This window comes from Bos taurus, chromosome 6 (assembly GCF_002263795.3).
Source record: "Bos taurus isolate L1 Dominette 01449 registration number 42190680 breed Hereford chromosome 6, ARS-UCD2.0, whole genome shotgun sequence".
Lineage (NCBI taxonomy): Eukaryota > Metazoa > Chordata > Mammalia > Artiodactyla > Bovidae > Bos > Bos taurus.
The window spans coordinates 102,865,107-102,889,645 of NC_037333.1; the positions used below are offsets into that span (position 1 = coordinate 102,865,107).

Here is a 24,539-nt window from a genome sequence, read left to right on the forward strand (position 1 = left end):
TCGGATCTTAGAAGCTCAGGCATAATTAGTAAGCATGGTGGGTTCCACGCTCCAGATGGAGACTCAGCCAGAGTGAGAGAGAGAGCGACATGGGGAGACCAAGTTTCGGTGAACAAGGCCCGCACTTTATTTTCCAAAGTAGTTTTTATACCTTAAGTTATGCATAGAGGATAATGGGGAAAGGGGTAGAGTCATACAAGGACAGCAGTTCCTGGTTCAAATCGAAGCCAGGCTTTCAAACTTATATGCAAAAGTTCAGGTGAATTACATCATCTTCTGGCCAGGAGGCCTGTTAACATTGTAAGAAACTTATTTTTCTCTAAAGGTGATTATTCCAAAGTCAGGAGCCACCCTCCAAAAGCATTAGATAAAGTTGCATTCCTAAAGGGCACAGGTGTGGTGGGCTCAATCAAGAAAAGAATTAACTCAAGGGTCCAAGGTTACAAACATTGAGGCTACTACTTACCTTTCTATACACCCATTATATCAATCAATACACTGCCAAGGACACAGTAGGTAAGGGGTATGGAGACTTAGCAGCAAACATTGGCCCAATAAGTGAAAAACCCTTCACCAATACAATTTCTAATCAATCTTTTACCTACTCAAAAGAATCTGTGTTTAGACAGTTTAGAACATCTGCCTCTCACAGTTGGGAGGCTCTGAACAATCACATGTGGCCGGAAAAACCTATTCAGGTAGGCTAGAGGATTTCCAAAGGAGTTTGTAGGTTGAAACACTGTCACACCCAGGAATTATTAACTGGAGCTGTAAGCTAACTCTTTTTTCAGAGAGAGGTAGTGGGGGACAGCCCCCTGTAAAGTCAGAGGTGTAGGTGAAAGCACAAAGCAGAAAGTAGGCAGACTCTGGTTTTGGGGGTAGATGCTCGAGAATTTCCAGGTGGACTCCTGAGGCTCGATCCCGCCTTTGCATATGCTGAGCCTCCTTCCTCATGACCTTTGTCATGGGCGGAGTTCCTCACGCTGGCTCCCGGCAGTGATAGAATTCCAGTTGAACTATTCCAGATCCTGAAAGATGATGCTGTGGAAAGTGCTGCACTCAATATGAAATATGCAATATGCACTCAAAATGCAATATGCCGGCTCCTGGCATGGCCCCACTGACCTCTTGATTCTAAAATAGTAATAGCTACATAAAACCAACGTAGCACCTGATGTCTTTAGTTGTTATGCACTAGAAATTGTGTATTGCAGATTTGTGTTTGGCTGACTTGCAGTGCTGAATAGATAAGAGCTTTTCTCTCTTTACGAGAGGCTGGAGTGTCCCAGAAGAGTGAGTGGCTTCCCGACGCATTCAGTGTTGCAACAGTGACTTTGGTGATTTAGTTCCCCATCATTTGCATGTTGGTTTTCTACCTCCCTCAGTGATACCTCATGGTGGGAAAATGGCTGCCACAACTCCAGGAACGATGCCAACCTTCCAGGCAGGAAATAAGAGGACATGTGAAAGGCTGTGCTGGTTGGATCTGTGGCATATTTTATTAGGAACACAAAAGCTTTCCCAGAACACTCCTCAGAAGACCTCTTTCAACTCGTTGGCTAGGATGAGCCCATGAACACACTGGGAAAATTAGTTTTTTGGCCTCTGTGGTTGAAGAAGGCAGGGAGAAAGGGGTGTTGAGTCAGCTGGCCCTTGGCACGTGCTGCATTGATCTAAGACCTTGGCACATTTTCCTCTTCTAAGCCTCCCTGCTGCCCTGGGAGGTGGGGACAGTGTCCTCTTGATCCCATTTTATTTGGAGAAAACTGAGTTAAATGGCATATCTGTGGTGGTGGAGTAGCAAGCAACGGACCTTAGATCAGTGCTCACATCTTCCTTACACGAGAGCCCACGCCCTTCCTTACCCTGCCACCAGAGGGCAGGAGGCACTCAGTGCGCAGGAGACAAGAGCACGTGTGTTTGGACGAGTGCATCAGTGAAGCTGCCTTGACTGCACGGAGCACACGCACATGCCAGCCTGGAGGGTGAACGTGAGCACCTCACAGTCTGCGGCCGGGGATGAGGCCAGGCACTGTTTATCCCGTTCACCTTAGTCACTCCACACCCTGGGCCGGCGTGCCGTGCCCCGATAGACCCTGGGCTCAGAGGGAGGGTAGGAGCCCCCGCCTCACCCTCCAGGGTCCCAGACGACAGGAACACAATGAGCCTGAGCTTAGTGTGGCCGTGGGTCAGGAGACCCCAGGCCACAGACACACACCACAGGAGAGTCACCGAGGACTGTTACGGAAGCAGAGTAGAGAAAGGGGAATGGCTGGGGGAGGGACCCCGCTCTTTCTTTCAGACAAGTGGCCCACCTGGGAAGCCCAGCCACACCATCTCCAGTTGCCTCTAATACCACTCGTTTATTTTTTAAAACTGTATTGAGGTCCTGTGATGTGCCAGGCCCTCTGCACTGCACTGGGAAGTTGTTGGGGAACGAGACAAATAGATCTAGCTGGAGGGGCATCCATTCCAGCAGGGAAGATGGCCAGAAACCAAGCAAACAGGTGAAATAATCACAGGCTTCCCAAAGGATGACAACTAAACCAGAGGCTGAGGCAGAGGAAACAGAGGTGCTGAAGCCTAGGAGAAGTAAGGGCATGAGCCCTCTGCAGGGAGGTGTTCCCAGAGGTGGGAACGGCAGGTGCCAAGGCCCTGAGGCAGGAACATGGTTAGTGCTCGAAAGGAATGGTGAGGAGCCGGCTGGAGCAGAGTTAGCCTGTGGGAGGGAAGAAAAGCCTGAGGTCAGAGAGGTGACCAGGGGGACTTGTTTGCCCTGGAGGGTTCTGAGTAGAGGCATGGCATGGTCCAGCTTAGTTTCCAAGGAATCTCTCTCGCTGCCTATAAGATAGACCAGTGTTGGAGGATATGGGGAGCAGACACAGAGCTACCAGGAGGGCTTTTGCAATAAGCTGGGTGGGGGTGCTTGGAGCAGGCTGGCAGTAGGACGGATGTGGTGAGAAGGGACTGGCTCCAGATCACTTTGAATTCTGGGCAAGCTGAATGTAGGTGTGAGAGATGAGGGAAACGGGCCATTTGTACCCTTTGTGGCAGTGGAAGAATGCGGGATAGAAGGGCGACCAGGGCTCAGCCGTGCTCACCCTTGTAGACAGTAGACAGTTCAGTGTGGGCTTCTGGGAGAGAGGTCCTGGCTGGAGAGAAACATCTGGGTGATGTCAGCCTATGCACAGAATTTAAAACAAGAGCACAGGTCAGGTGGGAAGAGAAGGGCGGGAGAGCAAGCTTTGTGGGCAGGGTGGGCAGGGAACCTTCTCTGGGGAGGGGTGTGTTGGCCAAGGCCAGAGGACATCCTGGGTTAAGAACCTTCCAGTCTGGCAGAAATCAAGCCAATATTGTAAAGCAATTATCCTTCAGTTAAAAATAAAGAAAAGCTGCCTGAAAACAATAACAACAGCAGCAAAATCACAATCGTGAAAAAATAAAAATAATTAAAATTGATTCTGAGACAAAAAGAAAGAAACTTCCAGGCTGTGGGGTCAACATAAACACAAAGTCAGGGCAAGAGCCTCAGGTGCCCCAAGGAAAGAGTCAGAGAGAGATGTGTAGTCTGGGGAAATCCAGGGAGGCTGTCAGAGGAGGCGTTCGGTGTGCTCAGCCGCTCAGTCGTGTCCAACTCTCTGCAGCCCCATGGTTTGTAGCCCACCCAGCTTCTCTGTCCATGGGATTCTCCAGGCAAGAATAACTGGAGTGGGTAGCCATTCTCTTCTCCAGGGGATCTTCTAAGACCCAGGGATTGAACCCATGCCTCTAGCGTCTCCTGCATTGGCGGGGGGGTTCTTTACCACTAGCGCCACCTGGGAAGCCCTGCTAGAGGAGGGGACCTCCTCTAAAGCTGAGTTTTTAAAGATGAATAAGAGATTCCCAGACAGAAGAGGATGAAAACCTGCTTTTTCCTTCTCCCTCCACCATCACTGCCTAGCAGGAGTTGGACATTTCTTTCTCTCCATCCCTCTGTAGGTAACTGGGGTCACAGATAGCTCCCCGGTGCTTTGCCCTGCATCCGTCTCCTGGAATCCTCACACTCTTCTCCAGGGCAGGTGTCTCATGACCCCCTTTTCAGACAGGAAACCTGAGGCTCCAGGCAGCTAAGTGGCTCTCCTGGGTCATGAAGACACACAGAGCCAGGAGTTTAGGCTTCATGTTATTCATTTACCTGCCCCTCCCCCACCCAGGTGACTCAGTGGTAAAAGAACCCGCCTGCCAATGTAGGGGACTCAAGAGATGTGGGTTCGATCCCTGGATCAGGAAGATCCCCTGCAGTAGGAAATCTAACCCACTCCAGTATTCCTGCCTGGAAAATTCCATGGACAGAGGAGCCTGGCAGGCCATAGTCTATGGGGTCTTCAAGAATTGGACACAACTGAGCACGCATGCACTCCCACCACCCAGAGGCCAGGGCCATGTCCCTGAAGAGAGCTGGCATGCAGGAGGCCCTGTGGGCACAGAGCTTTCAGGATCGGGTCACCAGTTCTCCTGTGATGCCAGGCTACCCTGGGAAAGGATCGTGGTCTTCCACTTGTAAGCTGTGTGACTTCAGGCCAGTTACTTAACCTCTCTGAGCTTCAGTGCCTCATCTATAAACAAGACAGATAGCACCTACTGAGGTTACACTTGAGAGACCTGTATGAACGTCCTCTTTTCTCCATGATGGTCACCAGTGTGCTCAGGGTGACTATTGTCCCCAAAGGACAAGACCCTATACCCATCACTTACATTTGATCCCAGAACAGCCCATGAGGTGTGTGCTCTTATCACTTTAAGGAGGCACAGACCACGGCTCAGAGAGGTGAAGTCACTGTCTAGGGTCACACAGCCAGGGAGGGGCAGAGCCAGGAAGTGGTTCCCTTCGGTGTTGTTCCCCTCGTCACTGTGACTGTCCCCTGTCTGGCCACAGCTCAGGGGTTGGCCATGTGCCAAGCTGTGGACCCTTCCCAGTGGTCAGGGCTGAGTCAGGAGTGCCATCCAGACCCCGGAGGGCACAGCCCTGCTCAGTGAGGCCCTCGCCATGGAGAGGGGACCAGGACTCTCCAGGCACCCCCTTGACTCACCCCATCGTCCCCTTCTCCCGCCAGGTCCATGATTATCTTCGGAGCAAACTCTGTTCCCTGTACGAGAACGACTGCATTTTTGACAAGTTCGAATGCGCCTGGAATGGGAGTGACAGGTAACCTCAGACCTTGGACCTTCGCCCTGCGGGCCCAGTTGCTGACATGGCGTGGGGGGGGGGGTTAGGCGGGGCCAGAGTTCCCTGTTATCCAGCCAAAGGAATCAAGGTGTTCCAAGGAGCCCCGGCCTTTCTGGTAAGCAGGCTCAAGCTCTCAGCTCTCAAGTTCAAGGATGGAAATGAAACTTCACATTCTGAAACTACATCCATTTGGAACCCCATTCTCCTGAGCGGTAGTGGGAGCATCTTTAGCCAATTCTGGGTACCTCACCACGCAGCCCCTTCCCCAGGTTGTCAAGGGTGACGGGTATATCAGTGCCAGGTCCCCCGTGGGGCAGAAGGCTTTAGCCACTGTTCCACACCCACCTCCAGCTATTATGGCTTCTGCTTCCGGCCCACAGGGGCTCCAGAGAGCGCTTCCAGCTCCTGCATCTTCCGGGACAAGGGGGCTTCCACAGGTGCACCCGCCCCTCACAGCCCTGCCCACCTGGGAAATGGACCTGAGCCCGACTTGAGTTCCTGTTCCCCCATCACCCGGCTCAGCCCAGGGCGAGTGTGGACAGGGAAGGTCCAGGGCAAGGACTTGGGTAACAGACCACACGGAGATGAAAACCACATTGGGCCGGGACATCAGCACGTCACCCGTCACACTTCACAACTGGAGCAGGGCTGTGATGGGTGAGAAGGGACAGGGTGCAAGCCGGCAGCCTCCATTCGGGTGCATCCAGGGGTGTGGACTCCATCAGTCCCAAGCTTCTGGCCATAAGAAGGCTGGGCTCTAAGTGTGGCTGGCATCGCCGTGGTCCTGTGAACCTTCGTGCTGCGATGCTGCATGGCTATGAGCACAGGCCCCCTGGGACCGTCAGGGAAGGTGGGTGGGGGGACTGGCAGAACCACAGGGACAAGACCTGAAGGGCACCCCTGGGAGCAGGCTGGCCCCAAGTGGGACCAACCTGCTGTATCCAGGGGTGGAGGAGCCCCTAGAGCTGCTGCCAACATCCTGGGGCTCACCTGGCTGAGGGATCTCCACGTGGACAGTGCTCTCATAGGGACTGGAATGGTGGGCACAGGGGGTCCACTGAAGGATGCTTAGAAAAGCAGGTGGAGGCCCTGGCCTGGGACGGGACTGATGCTGCTGGGTCTCAGGGACACAGTGCTCCCTCCCGGAGCCTGCACCCAGGCTGACAAATTGGGGGTCCCCCAGCGAACACCGGCAGCGGGTCTGGGAGTCTGTTAGAGTCTCAGAAGACAGACTCAGTGCTGGAAAAAGGGGATCCCAACACTGCTCAGTGCGTGTGTGTCTGTCTGTCAGTGTTGGGCTCCCTACTGGTTGTGACCATTGCCCGCCCTTCCTCCACGTCACCACCAGAGGGCAGCCATGAACAGTGAATTCTGGGCTTCCAGCTACGACGGGAGCCGCCTTCTCTTCCTGTCTTTCCCCGGCCCAGCCTGCAGCTCAGCTGTCCTGCCTCTCACCCACCTCTTCCTGCCATGCCAGCCACCCCAGCCCTGGAAGTCCCTGCCACCCACCTCCACAGCCCACTCTGCTCCCACCCCCCTGGAACCCTGACTGCATTGTACCTGGCTCACTCCTGCTGTCACTTCAAATGACTTACTCAACCCAAGGCCACCTCCTCCAGGAAGCCCTCAGGATGTTCCTCTCCATCTCGACACCCCCAGCCTCCTGGGTTTTCCTTCTGTGTCTTTGCATTTATTACACATTTTCATCTTGCCTCTTTCCCACTGGTTGGAGTGCCCCTGGAAGTGGGACTGTAGCTCAGCCCATTCTAAGCCCCTGAGTTGAAGCCTCAAAAGTGTCCAGTCAACGACTGTTGATGTCCTGGAAGGCAAAGGGATGTGCCACTTCCTTCCACTTCATCACCACCATCCTATGAGCCCAGCAAGCCCCGTAGAGGAGGTGTGTGTGTGTTAGTCACTCCGTTGTATCTGACTCTTTTCGACCCATGGACTGTAGCCCATCAGGCTCCTTTGTCCATGGAATTCTCCAGGCAAGAATACTGGAGTGGGTTGCCATTCCCTTCTCCAGGGGATCTCCCTGACCCAGGGATTGAACCTGGGTCTCTTGCATTGCAGGCAGATTCTTTACTCTCTGAGCCTCCAGGAAAGCCCATAGAGGAGGATCCCAAGATAAATAAAGCCCGATCCCTGCCTTCCAAGAGCTCAGAGGCTAAGGGGAGAAGCAAGTACTGCCCCTCAGGGCCCCCATCCTAGCAGACCAAAGCCAACCTTCTGAATCCCATAGCTCAGCATTTCCTGTCCTTCTTATGTTAATGGGAAACTTCCAGCATCCCAATTGTATACGTGGCAGCAAAGAGCTAGTGGACATCTGATAATGCTCACAGTGCCTCTTACCCAACTCCAGCAAGACTCGAATGGGCAGCCTGGGGGAGAGGAAAGAGCGGAGGTTTTTGGATCCAACACCCTGGATTTCCAGACCACAGTCGACCAGTCTCCAGCTACTTGCTTAATTGTTGCTGTTGTTCAGTCGCTTAGTCATGTCCGACTTTTGCAACCCTATAGACTGCAGTACTCCAGGCTTCCCTGTCCTTCGCTATCTCCCGGAGTTTGCACAAACTCATGTCCACTGAGTCGATGATGCCATCCAACTGTCTTATCCTCTTTCACCTCCTTCTCCTCCTGCCTTCAATCTTTCCCAAGCAGTCTGATCTCTCTGAGTCTGCTCACATGGAAAGTAGTTCAAATAAACCATGTCTTTCAAGGGCTGCTTTGAGGATGAGACCTTGTGTGTGATGCTCCTGGCAAGGCCATGCTGTGTACTGGCAGTGGGTGGTCCAATGATTGGCACACATGGGTCTCTTGTCTGTCTTGTCTTGAAGAACCCTGCTGAGCCTTCAAGACCCACCACAAATGCCATCTCTTCTAGGAAGTTCTCCTTGATTCGTTCTGCCTGGGGAAAAGGGATTTGTGTCAACTAAGTATCTTCCAGCTTCCCTGGTGACTCAGACGGTAAAGAATCTCCTTGCAATCCAGGAGACCCAGGTTCAATTCCTGGGCTGGGAAAACCCCCTGGAGAAGAGAATGGCAACCCACTCCAGTATTCTTGCCTGGAGAATCCCATGGAGAGAGGAGCCTGGCAGGCTATAGTCCACAGAGTCTCAAAGAGTTGGACATGACTGAGCAACTAACACTTTAAGCATCTTCCAATTATAGGAATCAGACAAGCAAGCCTAAGTTTGTTCTGATAAGTTCCAGCAAGACTATCTCAGAGCCCATGCTGTACCTTTGGGGCCATTTCTTCTTTGTCCACGCCCATCTCAGAGCCTCCCTGCTTCTTACACACTAGGTTCTTCCTCCCTGACTATGGCTGGCTCCCCCTTGCAGTTAGGGATGGTGACCCCAAATAGTCCCCCTTCCTTTGTCCTTCTGGACCACAATTCCCCTTCTGCTGCTGCTGCTAAGTCACTTCAGTCGTGTCCGACTCTGTGCGACCCCATAGATGGCAGCCCACCAGGCTCCGCCATCCCTGGGATTCTCCAGGCAAGAACACTGGAGTGGGTTGCCATTTCCTTCTCCAATGCATGAAAGAGAAAAGTGAAAGTGAAGTCACTCAGTCGTGTCCAACTCTTAGTGACCCCATGGACTACAGCCCACCAGGCTCCTCCGTCCATGGATTTTGCAGGCAAGAGTACTGGAGTGGGGTGCCATTGCCTTCTCCGAATTCCCCTTCTAGGTATGTGGAAAAATTCTCAGAGAAGAATCTGATTGGCTTTGTTGGGGTCACATGCTCACTTTTGCACCAGTTTAGCATGGACAGGATCTGTTGCATGCCACAATTGGCCAGAAGGGGGCAGTAGAGCATCATGATTGACAGACCCTCCAGCCCCACAGGGATGGGGCAGGAGTCTTTCCCAGTGGAAAGAAGAGAGGCTGAGGACCAGGGCAGCCAAGGCTGTGATCTTCAGGTGCAGACGAGGAAAACGAGACTGGCAAAGGTGAAGCAACTTGCTTAGATGCAAGCCAGGGCAGGGGCTCCCCTTTTCCCTATTAAAAGAACCTTCTGGGGTGTTAGAGCACACCTAAGAAGGGGCTTAATGGGTCAGTCTGACCTGGCGTGGTTTGCAGGATGCTGGGACCTGGTGTTCTGAGGTGGAAGAGACCCCTCCCTCTGCAGGTGTGTGTGTGGGTCTCCCTCCTCCCCAGGGGTGTCCTCTGGATCCCGCATCTGAATGGAAGGAGGATTAGCAGCTGTGTGGGTTGCAAATGACTTTAATGATCTCACTCTCCCTTCCCTGGTGGCTCAGGGAAAGGGTGGGTGTGGTGTGACAGTGCCCACTGGGTTTCGTGAAATGTTCCCTGGAACCAAGGGGCTGTCTTCTCCCTTCTCTTGCCCCTGCAGGCACAGAGGGAAGGGTGAGGCCCCCAGTCCAGCCCCTCGGCCGGTAGCACCCTTCTCTGGGAATCCATCACCCACTCCCTCCTTCTACTTCCATAGTCTTGGGCACTAGTCAGACAGGTGGGCCACAGGGATGGTTAGAATCCATAAATGTTGTTCATCGTTCCGCCACTAATTCATGTCCAACTCTTTGTGATCCCATGGATGGCAGCACACCGGGCTTCCCTGTCCTTCGCTATCTCCTGGAGTTGGCTCAAACCCATGTCCATTGAGTCAGCGATGCCATCTGATCATCTCATCCTCTGTGACTTCAACATCAGCCCTTCCAATGAATATTCAGGGTTGATTTCCTTAAGGATTGACTGGTTTGATCTCCTTGCTGCCCTAGGGACTCTCAAGAGTCTCCTCTAGCACCATGAATACCTGCTGGCATTTAATACATAAGAGGAAGTGGAATTTCCTGAGCCCAGCACTGTTCTAAGCGTTTTAGCACATTATCTAATCCATTCCTGGGGCTATTCTCACCAGGGGCTGGGGTCCCTCGTTACCCCATTTTATGGATGGGAAAACTGCATGGGCCAGTCCTGTGACCCAGCCTGCAGAGCCCTACACCAGTGCACACCAGCTGGGGCAGTGACAGGGCGTCTGCCAGGGTCTCGGGCAGGCCCCCTCTCGTCTGCAGAGCCAGAGAGGCCTGGTGGGATTACTGCCCTGGGGTCTGGAGGTCAGAGTTCATCCTGGCTGGTGACCCCTAGGCCTGAGGATTCTCTCTGCAGGGGTGCACAAGCATATCCATCCCCCATCCCCCCCCCCACACACACATGCACACACGCGTGCACACACACACACGCACACACATGCACACGCACACACACACACACGCACACGCGCGCACACAGACACTCACACATTGGCATCTCGCCTGCCTCGCCCTCTCTCCTCCCTGCCTCTGCCTCCTGCTTGCTCACCTTGCTCACCTGGCAGAAGGCACTGCCTGGGTGGGGGTCCAGGTCTCTCCCCAGCCCTACAAGCCCTCCTGGCCATGTTTACTACCCTGCTGTCTGTCCTGCACATGGAGACTCTGGCCTGGCTTCCTCATACCCACAGGGTCCCCGGATCACTGCCACCCGCTCCCCTGCCCACCTCTCCTCATTCACAGCCCTGCTGTGTCTGAAAGGCGGGAAGAAGGGGCAACGGAGGGTGCAACTTGGGCAGCGGTCCCCAGTGTCACCTCCCCAGCTCTGTGGGGTCATCCCTGAGTGTCTGCTTGTGGTGGCCAGGGTCAACCTGTCCATGCACCCTCCCTGCTCCCCCATCCCATCCTCTGGCCTTGGGACGCTTGGGCGCTGGGTGGTAGGATGGCCCCTCTGCTGACTTCACCCCACCCTCCTCCCTGTCCTCCAGCCTGAACACGGGTGCGCCACGGCTGGCAGAGCCACTGGTTAAGGGGTAGGCACTGTGGGATGAATGCATTTCAGCAGCACAGGATGAGCTGGTTAGATGGCATCGCCGACGCAATGGACAGGGATCTGAACAAACTGTGGGAGATAGTGGAGGACAGAGGAGCCTGTTGGGCTACAGTCCATGGTGTCACAAAGAGTCGGACACAATTTAGCGACTTGAACAGCAACAACACTTGGTGATGACCTGGCCAAGGGTCACATGCCTGGACCCCAAGGGGCAGCCGCTGGCACACCCAGGATCCCTAGGTCAGCCCCAGAAACCTGGACTTCGGCTTCAGTGACTTTCAGGTGCCAGATCCTCTCTGATTTGGGGGCGTCTTGGTGGCTCAGAGGTTAAAGCGTCTGCCTGCAATGCAGGAGACCTGGGTTTGATCCCTGAGTCAGGAAGATCCCCTGGAGAAGGAAATGGTAACCCACTCCAGTATTATTGCCTGGAGAATCCCATGGACGGAGAAGCCTGGTAGGCTACAGTCCATGGGGTCACAAAGAGTCGGACACGACTGAGCGACTTCACTTTCACTTTCAGGCTCAACCCACTCCCTGTCCCACACTGGGGAGGGGGGGTCACACTGTCGGGAAGCCTCATGGGTCATAACTTAGGTGACATAGGAGCCCACCCAGCCTTCCCTGGGGTGAGCTGACATCAGGGGAGAGAAGAGGGGCCATTTTGGGAAGGAGGGCGCCGAGGGCACCTTCTCTACCAACCGACCAGCAGCCAGCGGGCCTGGAAGAGGTGGGTTCCTCATGCCTACCCAGCACCTCCAGGGGCTTGTCATTTCATTGTCTCAACAACACTCAGATCTATTCACACCAATTAAGATTTTAAAACAGAAAAGAATAGAGCCAGAAAGTACATTAGAATTCTCCACCCACCCTCCCGTCACCTCCAGGGATTAGATGAGTCTCTTTAAAAGGAGAACCATTTGACTGCCAGCCCCATCCCACCCCCATCGCTCCCCCACATAGTGTCAGAGAAACCGCCCCACCCACCCGTGGTCTGTCCCCTGACCGTGGTGGGTAGGGGGGAGGAGGGGGACTGAGCAGGGCATTTCATGCCTTTCTAAGACTTCAGTTCAGTTGCTCAGTTGTGTTCGACTCTTTGCAACCCCGTGGACTGCAGCACACCAGACTTCCCTGTCCATCACCAACTCCTGGAGTTTACTCAAATTCATGTCCATTGAGTCGGTGACAGCATCCAACCATCTCATCCTCTTGTCATCCCCTTCTCCTCCTGCCTTCAATCTTTCCCAGCATCAGGGTCTTTTCAAATGAGTCAGCTCTTCGCATCAGGTGGCCAAAGTATTAGAGTTTCAGCTTCAGCATCAGTCCTTCCAATGAGTATTGAGGACTGATCTCCTTTAGAATGGACTGGTTGGATCTCCTTGCAGTCCAAGGGACTCTCAAGAGTCTTCTCCGACACCACAGTTTAAAAGTATCAGTTCTTCAGCACTCAGCTTTCTTTATGGTCCAACTCTCACATCCATACATGACTCCTGGAAAAACCAGAACTTTGACTAGCCTGACCTTTGTTGGCAAAGTAATGTCTCTGCTTTTTAATGCTGTCTAGGTTGGTTATAGCTTTTCTTCCAAGTGTGGCTGTAACTGTGGGTGACCCTTCCATGGTATTCGCTTATTCATTCGGTCAGTCATTTGTTCATTCATTCATGCATTCGGCAGATGCTCATCGCACTAACACGTACGAGGGGCAGGCACCTTCTGAACCTGCAGGTCTGGCCGTGACTAAGAGAAGCTTCTGGCCCTTCAGTCCATTTGGTTTACAAAGCATTTACTGCATCCTTAATCTTCATGGGTTGGGAGGAGGGCGTTGCCCTGTGCTTGGTCAGCTCCTGTTGGCTGTTGCTGGGGGTTATCTTTCCTTCAAGGACCACCTACCCCTAGGAGGGCCAAGTCAGGTCCTGGGGACTCAAACAAGACACACGTGCCCCCGGAGCCCCCGCCTGGTGTGGAGACAGAGGCACAGGTGGATGCTTGCCTATGGATGATGAATTAGTGTTTCGAGGTGAGCCCAGAGGTGTCCCCCACCCCCAACCCCTCCAGCTCCCGTCTCCACCCTCCTCCTCCTAAGAGACTGTGCCTGGATATTGACCCTGTGGGGCATCCACAGGCCTGCATGCCCGCTGGCCTCTGGCTGGGTTTAACCATGGGGCACACTAGAAGGAGCCTGAGGGTGGCGAGAGCGGCTGGAACATTCATCCCCCTCTGTTCCCTATCGTCTTGGCTAACTGTGTCCCTTAGGGCACAGCTTCCTTCAGAGGACAGCCCCCTTCACACAGATTTCTTTGCCTCTGGTTCTTTCCCTCTCTCTTTCCTATGACTCCTCCCTCCCCTCATGTCTCAGGCCTGGAGGGGTGGGGGCGGGGGCAGGTTTCAAAACCTACAAATGTACCAGTCCCCGGGCAAGTCACTTTCCCTAGATTCCCTTAGAACCTTCCAGAACATGTGTGAACAGTCCTTTTATGGAGCTCCTCTCCAACCACCCAGTTGGCATGTGCCCTCTGCTCCCTACTGGGGCCGTAGTGAGCCTCGCCCCCTTCTGCCTGGATGCCCCCCGAACAGCCTTGGAAGAGCCACTTTATGTAAGAGGTGTTGCATCCTCATGGCCCCCAAACACCCACCCACCCGTCTCTGAACACGAGGTCAGAGAGAGTTTGGGTGTCAAGAGGAGGTGGCGCCGATCACTAACACTGTAGTTGTGGCTCTGGCAGAAGGTCATGGGGCACGGTGTCTCCAGGAAACACAGCCTGGGCAGGGAGCCACTCGTGGGCTAGGACCAAAAGAGAGCTCCTGGCCCAGACACGCCAGGCCCCAAGCCAAGGAAAATGTCCTTTCTGTGAAGAATCAGAACTCAGAGGGACAGACTGATCGGTGAGAAAGGAGACACAGTGCTGTGTTCTCATACGGGGAGACAGTTGTCACCCTCCCCTTGGCCCTCTGCCAGGGGGACCCCTCTCCCTGAGCAGCGTTACTGACCATGCAGGGGCCTCCCTCCCCAACCCACATCCAGGCCACCCCCATCCAGCAGATGATGGGGGTGATGGTAAGAGATAGTCCACATGTGAGTTCAGTTCAGTTCAGTTCAGTCACTCAGTCGTGTCCGATTCTTTGCGAACCCATGAACTACAGCACGCCAGGCCTCCCTGTCCATGACCAACTCCCGGAGTTTACCCACATTCATGTCCATTGAGTTGGTGATGCCATCCAACCATCTCATCCTCTGTTGTCCCCTTCGCCTCCTGCCTTCAATCTTTCCCAGCATCAGGGTCTTTTCTAATGAGTCAGCTCTTCGCATCAGGTGGCCAAAGTATTGGAGTTTCAGCTTCAACATCAGTCCTTCCAATGAACACCCAGGACTAATCTCCTTTAGGATGTACTGGTTGGAGCTCCTTGCAGTCCAAGGGACTCTCAAGAGTCTTCTCCAGCACCACAGTTCAAAAGCATCAATTCTTTGGCATTCAGCTTTCTTTATAGTCCAACTCTCACATCCATACATGACCACTGGAAAAACCATAGCCTTGGCGAGGTGACTTGTAATCACAACTTGTCCATTCTCAGGTTGGCCCCAGGGAGATGGGCTCCCCAGGCCTCCCATAAAGATGCTACAGGCCGGGGCCTCAGCTCCCGCACTCTCCTGGTCCACCCAGATGGACCCCTGCCCTCTTGCGTCTCCTCCACATGGGATTATTCCTGTAGCTCGGGTGATACTGAAGCCATGGCTTGCGTGCATAACCCTTGTAAACCTAGGGGTCCTTGTGGCTCCTCTGGGAGCAATGACACCATCGGGAAGCACAGTTCATCTCCAAAAGGAGGAGGGGTTTAATAGACCCGCATCTCTCCTGAACACTGAAGGGGATCACTTCTGTACCCTCAGTATTGCTTTCTGGAATCTATTCCCACCTCCCCAGTGACTTTGTATGCTCTGCCCCCAGATGCTCCAAATCCTTAACCCCCTTCTTTCTCCAGGCCCAGATCCATGTAGCTGCTCTTCTTTCTCTCCCAGCTCTTACTGTGTAGATTAACATCCTTTCTCTGATTCAACAGGAATGCCTCTCCTTAGGGGAGGTGGGGGAGAAGAGGTGGGCAGTGGATAGACAAATGGAGAATGCGCTTTAGCTGGACGTGGGGGCGGGGTCTGTGAACGCCTGCACATGGATGGTGTGCGGAGTGATCGGTTAGTCACTCAACTGCTCAGACAGCAGGAGGGTCCTAGGTTTCTACCAGAAGGATATGTCTGGCTGATTCAGGTGGGGCCTGCCCTTTTTTGGTGCTGAGTTTATGGCCCTGTGTCTACTGTGTTTGTTTTCCTTTGCCCTCCTTCTGCTGTTGGCTAGTCTCATTGAAAGTCTAGGGCTCTCTCGCCTGGGATACAGGGCAAAGTACAAAGGAATGTTTTTATGATGCTTGGGGCGAGCCTTCAACGGCCTCAGCTCCGGGCTCTAAGTCTGTGTGCTGATGCAGCCCAGATATGGGGTGGGGACAAGAGGATCCCCCACTCCAGAGAAGGTGGGAGGAGGCAGGCCTGTCCCGTCTGCTCCCACAGGGTCCCCATTCCGGGGGTGATAGCTCTGAAGCCCCGGGAAGGAGCAGCAGGCTTCCTTCCTCCTCCTCCGGGGCCCCACCTGACGCCTGCCTGTCCTCCCGCCAGCGTCATCATGACCGGAGCCTACAACAACTTCTTCCGCATGTTTGACCGGAACACCAAGCGGGATGTGACGCTGGAGGCGTCGCGGGAGAGCAGCAAGCCCCGGGCAGTGCTCAAGCCGCGGCGGGTGTGCGTGGGCGGCAAGCGGCGACGGGACGACATCAGCGTGGACAGCTTGGACTTCACCAAGAAGATCCTGCACACGGCCTGGCACCCGGCCGAGAACATCATCGCCATCGCGGCCACCAACAACCTGTACATCTTCCAGGACAAGGTGAACTCCGACATGCACTAGGTGAACCGGTGGCCGCGCTGGAGCTGCCACTGCGGGCGGCGGGGCAGGGGGTGTGCCGGGCCGCGTCCCTCCAAGCATCCCAGGACCGGACCCACCTTTGCGGATGATTTCTACTGGAACACAGGACAAAGGAGTCACAGTAAACCGACGGGATCGCCGGCCTGGAAGTTCACTTCTTGCATCCCTTACTTTAATCGCGTGCAGTTTCCCACCTGCTTAGGATGTTTTCGTCTGCGCGTTCATTTTTCACGCCAGCGGTTTCCTTTCCTGGGGGCCTCGGGAGCCCTGGAGTGGTGTGTCTCGCGCGCCTCACTAGCCCCAGTTCAGGGCTCCGGGGACAGATAATGAAGTCAAACAAGCCAGCCAGGGATTCTTTTGATGCTAAATGGAGCAGTTGCCACTGTCTCAGAGCCGAGAGTCTCACCTTTTGGCATTTTGGATCGTGAATTCATGCTGAGAATTTGGGAGGTCCTCTTTTAGGTTATTTTAATGTCTTTCAGAATATCGCAGGTTCCTTACAGTTTCTCGAGAGGAAGGGGAGCGGAACCCACCTGCAGTGGGGGCGTGTTTTCTTCACCACTTAACCACCCTTCTCAGAGCACTTGCCCAGTGGTAGGCGTGGTGCCGGCCCTCCAGGCCCGCGGGTGTACCCTCCATGGCCTCTGTGCCGGCTCGCCTGTCATTCTGCAGCTGTCCTCCGCATCTCCTGGACACAGGAGATCCAGGAACTCGTCCTGGCTCCCTCTGTGATCTTCCTGAATATTCATTATGACCCTGAGAAGCGGGGGCCCATTCATTTCTTCCATACATGCCAACTGCACACTGAGTGCCAGGCTCCATGCCAGGAATTAAAGGTGAATAACTTGTCATTCCCCACTGTGTGCATGGGAAAACTGAGGCCCAAGGCCTGTATCAACCAAGGAGGGGCCAGGAATTCCGTCCAGGCCTTCCCACAAGACCCTTTCCCTCCCACCATGTTGGTGGCTCATGTTAAAGCAACATTCCAACCTGGAAGGTTCTGGAAACATCTCTTCATCTTGTGAAGCAGGACAGAGCAGGTAGGATGATGATGAGGGTCGGGGAGAACTGAGACGCAGAAAGGAGAAGACACCCTCGGGTCTCCTCGCCTGTTTGGTGATAAGGAACTCTGCCCTCTCTCCACCCCAGATGTGGACCCCAGCTCCTTTTCCAGATGCACTGAACTGTCTCCAAAAGAAAATTGCATGTTATGACCATTTTAAGATACCTTTTCTTTTCTGACCCCTCGCGGGCCAGTGAGAATGCGGTGTTTCCAGGATGCTTCCCTCCTACTTTGTCAGGATCGGTTTGGCCCACCCGCCAACCACGCCAGCTTGTCTTTGCCCTTGGAACTCCCAGCGGAACCACGTGGCTTGCATTTTGATTCAGAAAGCAGAGGCCCGACTGAATCTGACTTTTTTTTTTTTTTTAACAAGATGTAACCTAACCCAGGAAATAGACCCAACTCAAGATTTTTCTCAGCGGATAAATGGTCTACTTTTGTGTGTGTCAAAGCACAGAACGCATGTGCACTCACTTCCAGCCATACAATAATTACACAAGGAAATGGGTCCATTGATTTTTTTTTTAATCAACATGAATGAAGAATGTTTGTTTATATATCACTGTAAAATCCAGGTGACCTGGACAGTATTATATGTACATATCTATTCTAATTAAAACTAACAATCACAGGATTGGATTCCTTTTTTTCCCTTTGTAAAGAGGTTCAAGAATGTGATAAATTGTATAGAAATCTTGTTGAAGCCAAAATCCAGCTCTGAGGGCCTTATACAATTATTCGGATATTTGGCATGATCATTTCCCTTTGTGATTCAGATGCTGAGAGGCAATTTGCATTTGCAGATGGAGGTTACTGATCAGATCATAGATTTAACACGGACCATTTCTACAAAGCGCAAAGCTTACACTGCATTCAGGAGGAGGTCTCAATACAGTTCCTGGTTCCTTACTCTGTTTTAAACTGTGGACACCAAACCGAAAAGGGAGAAGAAAGGAAAAGATCTTCTCAGAAGAAAAAGCATGTCTTTGGATCCCTGGAAAATAATGATGTCCAAAGCGTAATGAACAAAAGCATTGTGAGTAAAATGTGTGTTGAGAAAAGATGTTGACGAGGGAAGAGGTAAAACTAGACGTGGCAGAAAGGCCAGTAACACAGTCACAAACTTTGCTTCCTTCCTGTTTAAATTTCCTGCTCTTTTTGAATGTACGAGCGTTCACATAGTCATTGTGGAGTTGTTGGGTTGTTTTTGTTTTCATTTCAGTACTCTCTGAGGACTGATTGCTCGGTGGCTTCGGACACGTGGTGGTAGATTAGACGGGCCTGACCATTTTGGACTCTGTAACTCACAGGTGCATTCTCGTTTTCTTGGGTGTCTCACAAACTATCCACCTGTTGAATAAAATTATAAATATGTTAATACCAGCTTTTTCCAATAAAATAACAAATGTTACATCGAAAATGAGGCTCGGAATGCTGTTTGTTTTTAATGGGCTCCCAGCAAGAGGCACATGGCAGGTGGGGACACACGTGAAAAGTGGGGTTCACCTCCAGGCTTTCCTGCCTCCAGCTCCCAATGCAACTTTTAACCTTCCTCAGCTCTGATTTCATCACCAAGGAAATGGAGCTAATAATAATACCAACCTTGTGGTTTGGGGGTTGTGGGCGGAAGGGCAAGATTAAATTGGACAACGGCCTGCAAACCACAGTGCCAGGCACATAAACGCTCAATAAATGACAATTGTTTTATTTTGTTTTTTGTTTTGTTTTGTTTTGTTATGTTTTGAAGCAAGTGAGCATAGCCTACCGTGATTTCCAAATATTCCCAGATTCTCCCATGATCATTTTTAACCCTTATATCCAACTTGAGAATATGGTACAGATGAGGAAATTGGGGTTCAGAGAAGTTGGGGAACAGGCTCAGAATCATACAGCTAGGAGATGCTGGAGCAAGTTTCTAGTTTGGCCCAGTTAACTCCTAATATAGTGCTCACCCAGTGGTACCACTACACACGTGCCTCCGTGTCCCAAGGAACAAGAGCTGGGAGGAGCCAGGCTATAGGGCATCTAAATTAGTTCTGGAAGCCAGAGAGGCCCAGCCCCGCCTGCTGCGATGGCTGAGATAAGCCGGAGGATGCGTGGGGAAGCCCTTCACATCCCCCATGGTTCCTCTGCACCCCTTCTGGGAGCCCAGGCCTCACCTCTTCACTTTCAAGAGGAGGTTTTAACTTCAGGCCCAGCACGAAGAAGTCAGCAGCTGCCCTGGGGGTCTGCTGGCAGGACTTTGATTGACTTAGTTCTCCATCAACCTCTCCTCCACTCCAGGACAGAGGAAAAAAGAGGAAAAGCCACTTCTGGGCTGTGTGACCTTGGACACGGGGCTAACCTCTCTGAACCCCATGTGTAAATAGGTGTGTGTATATGTGTGTGTGTGTGTGTGTGTGTGTGTGTGTGTTAGTCTCTGAATCATGTCTGACTCTTTGCAACCCCACGGACTGTAGCCCGCCAGCCTCCTCTGTCCATGGGATTTCCCAGGCAAGAATATTGGAGTGGGTTGCCACTTCCTCCTCCAGGGGATCTTCTTGACCCACACTGAGGGCAATTCTTTACCATCTGAGCAGCTAGGGAAGATTAAAAATAGAGGGTGATGCCATTTCTTCTTGAGGGAAAACTACTGAGGTAATGAACAAATGCCTTGTTGAGCTCAGTGGCCCCACCGTATGGGGGTTTTACACATAGTATCTCGTTTAGGTTTCATGTTAGGCCTTTTGTGGCAGAAGGGGCAGTACTATTGTTAAACCCATTTTATACGTGAAAAAACTAAGGCTTAGAGAGATTGAGATTTAACTTGTGCCGAAATTCATAGAACTTGAACGTAAGTGGAGGATCTTGGATTCAAACTCAGATGAAGAAAGCACGAGTGGATGCCTAGACAATAGTGATGACACCGTGATCTCAGCCCCACCCAGCACTGACTTGAGCACCAGCTCTGGGACTTCACAGGTGTGATTAAGGTTATGGACCTGAGCTGGGTGTCGTGGTCCGTGCGTGGGTTGGAAAAGAATTTCCAGACATGAGGCAGAATGAGAGGAGAATAAAGTTAATTAGAATGGGAGACACAGCAGGCCGGCTCAAGAGAGAGCTGAACCGTTTCTCAGGCTAGCAGCCAATTGTTATAGCCTCAAGACAGAGAAAATTCCCACTGGAATGGTGGCATTAGGTGATTGGTTAGGATGCTATAAGGTGGATAGTAGGGTGGGTATTTTACATAATATGGGGTCAGGGAACTGGCCGATCTAGATCTGGAAGCTCATGGCAACAGTTGCCATGCAGCTTGGTCAGTTTCAGAGATTCTTATCCTGTGACCTTGGTATAGGGCTCCACACCTGTGACCTTGGTACAGGGCTCCACAGTGGGGAGCGTATCCTTGGTTATCCAGTGGAGAACAGTCTCTCCTATGAGTTCCAGAAGGTAGAGAACCTCTGTTGACTGTACTCATAGGGAGATGCAGCAAGCAATGAGGACTCCCCCTTCCACTGCTGGCTCTGAAGATGGAAGAAGGGGCCACAGGCCAAGGAATGTGAGTGGCCTCCGGAAGCCAGAAAAGACAAGAAAATGGATTCTCCCCTAAAACGTCCAGAAGGAGTTCTGGAGCACAGTCCTGCCGACACCTGGATTTTAGCCCAGTGAGACTGTCGACTAAAAAACATAGTCACAACCTGAAAGTTGACAGTTATTTCGTTTGGTGGGAATGTTTAGGACTCCAAACCCAGAAGACAGCATCTCAGTTATCTCTGAGAAAACTGCTCCAATGAGGTAGGAGGGGAAATCAGACTCAGGTTTCCAACAGAGGGAGCAGGCAGTCTAAACATCAAAGATCAGGTATCAAGGAATTAAGCATTCTATGTATGCAGAGATGCAAGCCTCTGCGCTCACTGAATTCATTCGTTTCCTGTGCACCTCAGCTGTCTGGGGCTCATCCTGTTTCCTTGCTCACCTTAAGGAGTGGCAGGTGGCTGCTTCTTGCATTCATTCCCCCAGCTCCTCAGCCATCACCATTGGGGAGGGGCAGCATCCGTTGGATTGCAGTTTTGGGAGCCCTCATTCACGTTTGGAGGCCAGTGATCGCAGGTGGCTGTGACATTTCTTACTTATTAATATGGCAGGAGACATTTTCATTTCATAAGACCACGTGGGACTTCTGAGCCCCCAACTGTAGGAGAAGACGTGTGTTGTTTTAAACCACTCACTTTGTGGCCCTTTGTCACAGTGGCCCTGGGAAATGAACACACTCAGGTACCTTCATTCTGATCTCACAGTCAACCTTTTCAGTGGATTCCTGCCCACTTTCAAGATGAGGATCCCAGAAAGATCCAAACACCTGCCTAAACCCCAGCAGTAAAGGTGGGACCAGCCTCCACACTGTCTTTCTTGAGGGCAGCCAGGGTGGAGGGCCCTGTCAAGGTGTTCTAGGCACCTTGGGGGCTGGCAGCCAGATGGTGGCACAGAGGGGTGAGTGGGGCTCCTAGAAGGCCAGGTACCTGTGGAGAGCTACATGCATGGATAGGCCCCCTCCTCCAAGCCAGGCCCTGGGCTGAGCTGTGGGCGGGCCACAGGGTGAGCAATCCAGTTCAGGTCAGTTCAGTTCAGTCGCTCAGTCATGTCAGACTCTTGGCAACCCCATGGACTGCAGCATGCCAGGCCTCCCTGTCCATCACCAACTCCTGGAGCTTACTCAAACTCATGTCCATTGAGTCGGTTATGCCATGGAACCATCTCATCCTCTGTCGCCCCCTTCTCCTCCAGCCTTCAATCTTTCCTAGCATCGGGGTCTTTTCAAATGAGTCATCTTTTTAATATACTCTCTAGGTTAGTCATAACTTTTCTTCAAAGGTGCATGGAATAAGGCCTAAACTCTAGGCCCTGTCTTCCCTGAGCCCTGAAGGCTCTGAGGCTCCTGATGCCCACTGGCCACTCTTTGAGGCTTGATCTGTAATGCGGGCCTCTCAGTGATCTGCCCAGCTGCCCTGTCAGCTTTCTTACACAGCACAGGTCAGGTCATTAGTCATTATTGTATTAACAGCAGATACTTCTGAGCTGTGGGCTGCTCCAGGCACTGTGCTGAGAGCACCGTATGCATCATTTCATTTCATCAGCAACTCACCGTGAAAGAGGATGTTCATCTTACAGAGATGGAAACTGAGGCAGCAAGAGGAGAAAGGGTACCTCTCACAAGACCACAAACCTGTGGGTGCTGGAGCCAGGATCCGACCCCAGGCAGTGTGTCTCCAAACTCTGTCCTGGACTGAACCACTTTGGGTCCTGAACCATTGTACCACGGGTGGTGTCTGACGGATGTTTTCAGGCCACTATTCCTGCTTGTCATCTGCCAGGAACACAGCTTAGAATGGCAGACTGGGTCAGGACCTGCAGAAGTTCAACCGCTTGATGAAAAGTTTAGCAAAGGCTTAAGAGCTTGGGGAGGTGGTTTCCTAGCAACCGAGAAGCTTTCAGAGCTCCAGATAATTGCCCCACTTGTGAGTGATTCATTTCAAACAGCCATGTCCTTTTTAAAAAACAAAGCCCCATTGTCTCTACCTGGATGCTGTTAGATTTCCACATCAGGCCCACACAGTCAAGTGACATGATGGATTTCAAAGAAGAACTGACATCCACAAAAAGCAGCAATATTGGAAGGGTAGAAGTGAAAATAAAAATGGAAAGGAATCCATTAGCAAAATTAAGCAAAAAGACGTCCAAACATGCAAAATGGAGATGGACATTTGGAGAAGTGACTTATTCATTTCATACACGTATAATGCCTGTGAGAGGTGCAAATGACTGCATTTTTTATAGATGTGCCAAATAAGAACTGACTTCACCATTTGTCTTTGCTTAATCACTCATTTGTTCGTTCAACAAACGTTTTCTGGGCACCCAGTAGGTGAGCGGCACAGAGGCTAAGTGGTTCAGGGTGGGGACACTGGTGTCCAGCTCAGGGATTCAAATCCTGGCCCTGATGGCAGTTCTGGATCTTGGGGATGTTACCAATCCTTGCCACACCTCAGTTTTCTCATCCGCAAAGCACAGAGAATGTTAGTACCTATCTCATGGGGTAGTGCAGATTAAACAAGAAGATCCTGGCACAAGTGGTCAGCACAGAACCTGGACCCCCTGTAAGCCTGTTTAATGACATCATCACTCTTCCCTCAAACTGGGACCAAGCTTTAGGGAAGTCTTGCTAAACCCTGCAGCTCGGTCCCCTGGGGGAAATCAGGGTAGCATGTGTCTGTGCTGAGAAGGAAGAGACCTTGTGAGAAGGATGGGAGGACAGCCTGTAGGAGGGAGGAAGGGGCTGGGGGAGGCAGAGGTGGGGGAGGAAGAGAGGCTGCTGCAGGAGGCTGAGCAGGACCACCAACATCCCCCAGGAGGATGGTCTTAGGTCTGCATGCATCCCTGGGACCCCTGGCACTGCTGGCCAGAGCCTGGGTTCCCTGCAACCTGGGAAGGCAAGGCAACGGTGCTGTTCATCACCAGCACCAGCCACTTTCCCTTCTACTGGTAACTGGGCTATGAACTGGCTTGGGAGAAACTTCTGTTCCCTCATGTGTGCAGGCTGGGTGCAGTGTTGGCCCAGGTGTCTTGCCCTGTTAAGTCATGGGGTCAGTGGATGACCCAAGCAAGGCCAACCCAACCTCTCCCCTGACTCTCAGGCTAGGAAGAGAATGTTGTATGCCTTCTAATTGCTCCCAGTAGCCAGAAATTAGGAACATGGAAGGGGAGGCTGGAAACAGGGCTGTTCCAAAAGTCCAGCTCAAGATCAGGGCTTTACTGCCAGAGAAGAAGGGGACCTCCGAGGGATAAAGGAAAACAGAGTGATGCTTCTTCCTTCTAATGCTGGAAATGAGCAGAACCCTGTGGGCCCTCCCAAGTACTAAGGCCTCTCTGTGTCCCATGCCTCTTGTTCATAGAGATACTGAAGTCTCTCAGGCCTCCCTGCGTCACAGAAGAGCAGGCTCGTGCAGGCTCAATCAGTCAAAGATTAGGACCCTACAGTCACAGATTCAGTATCTGATGTACATTCCTGAGTCGTTTTACAGATGCTATAGCTGCCAGCAGAGGGAACAGCTAACTGCATGATGACCAGGCTGTAGCCATGACCTAAGATGCTCCATCCTGAGCAGCACTGAATCTCGGGCTAAAACAATTCCAAGAACTGGCCTCAAGAGAATGAGACGAACACTATTGCTCATCATCTGTATCTTTATGAGCATCAAAATAATTGTAGGTGCTTGTTCTGCCTGTATACATAAATGGGCAACTAAAACTGTCCGCAGAGAGATGCTTCAAACTCGTTAATATCTTTCAGCTGAGACCTTGGCCCCCAATCTCAGCATGACGTGGTTACAGAAGATGGACCTTCATCCGTAATCCCCTAGAAATGAAATGATTATCTGATGGAGGGGGATTTGTAAGCAGCTCTTTACAGGAAACAGCCCTCAGCAGGAAACCCCTTTTCTCT

General features: G+C 52.2%; 1 protein-coding gene across 2 annotated transcripts in view; it reads left to right on the forward strand.

Moving 5' to 3' along the window:
- PPP2R2C (protein phosphatase 2 regulatory subunit Bgamma) overlaps positions 1-18,479 on the forward strand; it is a 166,899-nt gene extending 148,420 nt beyond the window's left edge. For both annotated transcript variants that reach the window (XM_024993627.2, XM_024993628.2), the window contains exons 8-9: positions 5,094-5,185; positions 15,687-18,479. In XM_024993627.2, coding sequence (XP_024849395.1) covers positions 5,094-5,185; positions 15,687-15,978 — 384 coding nt within the window. In that variant the 3' untranslated portion in view covers positions 15,979-18,479. The remainder of the gene's footprint in view (positions 1-5,093; positions 5,186-15,686) is intronic.
- The last annotated feature ends 6,060 nt before the right edge of the window (positions 18,480-24,539 follow it).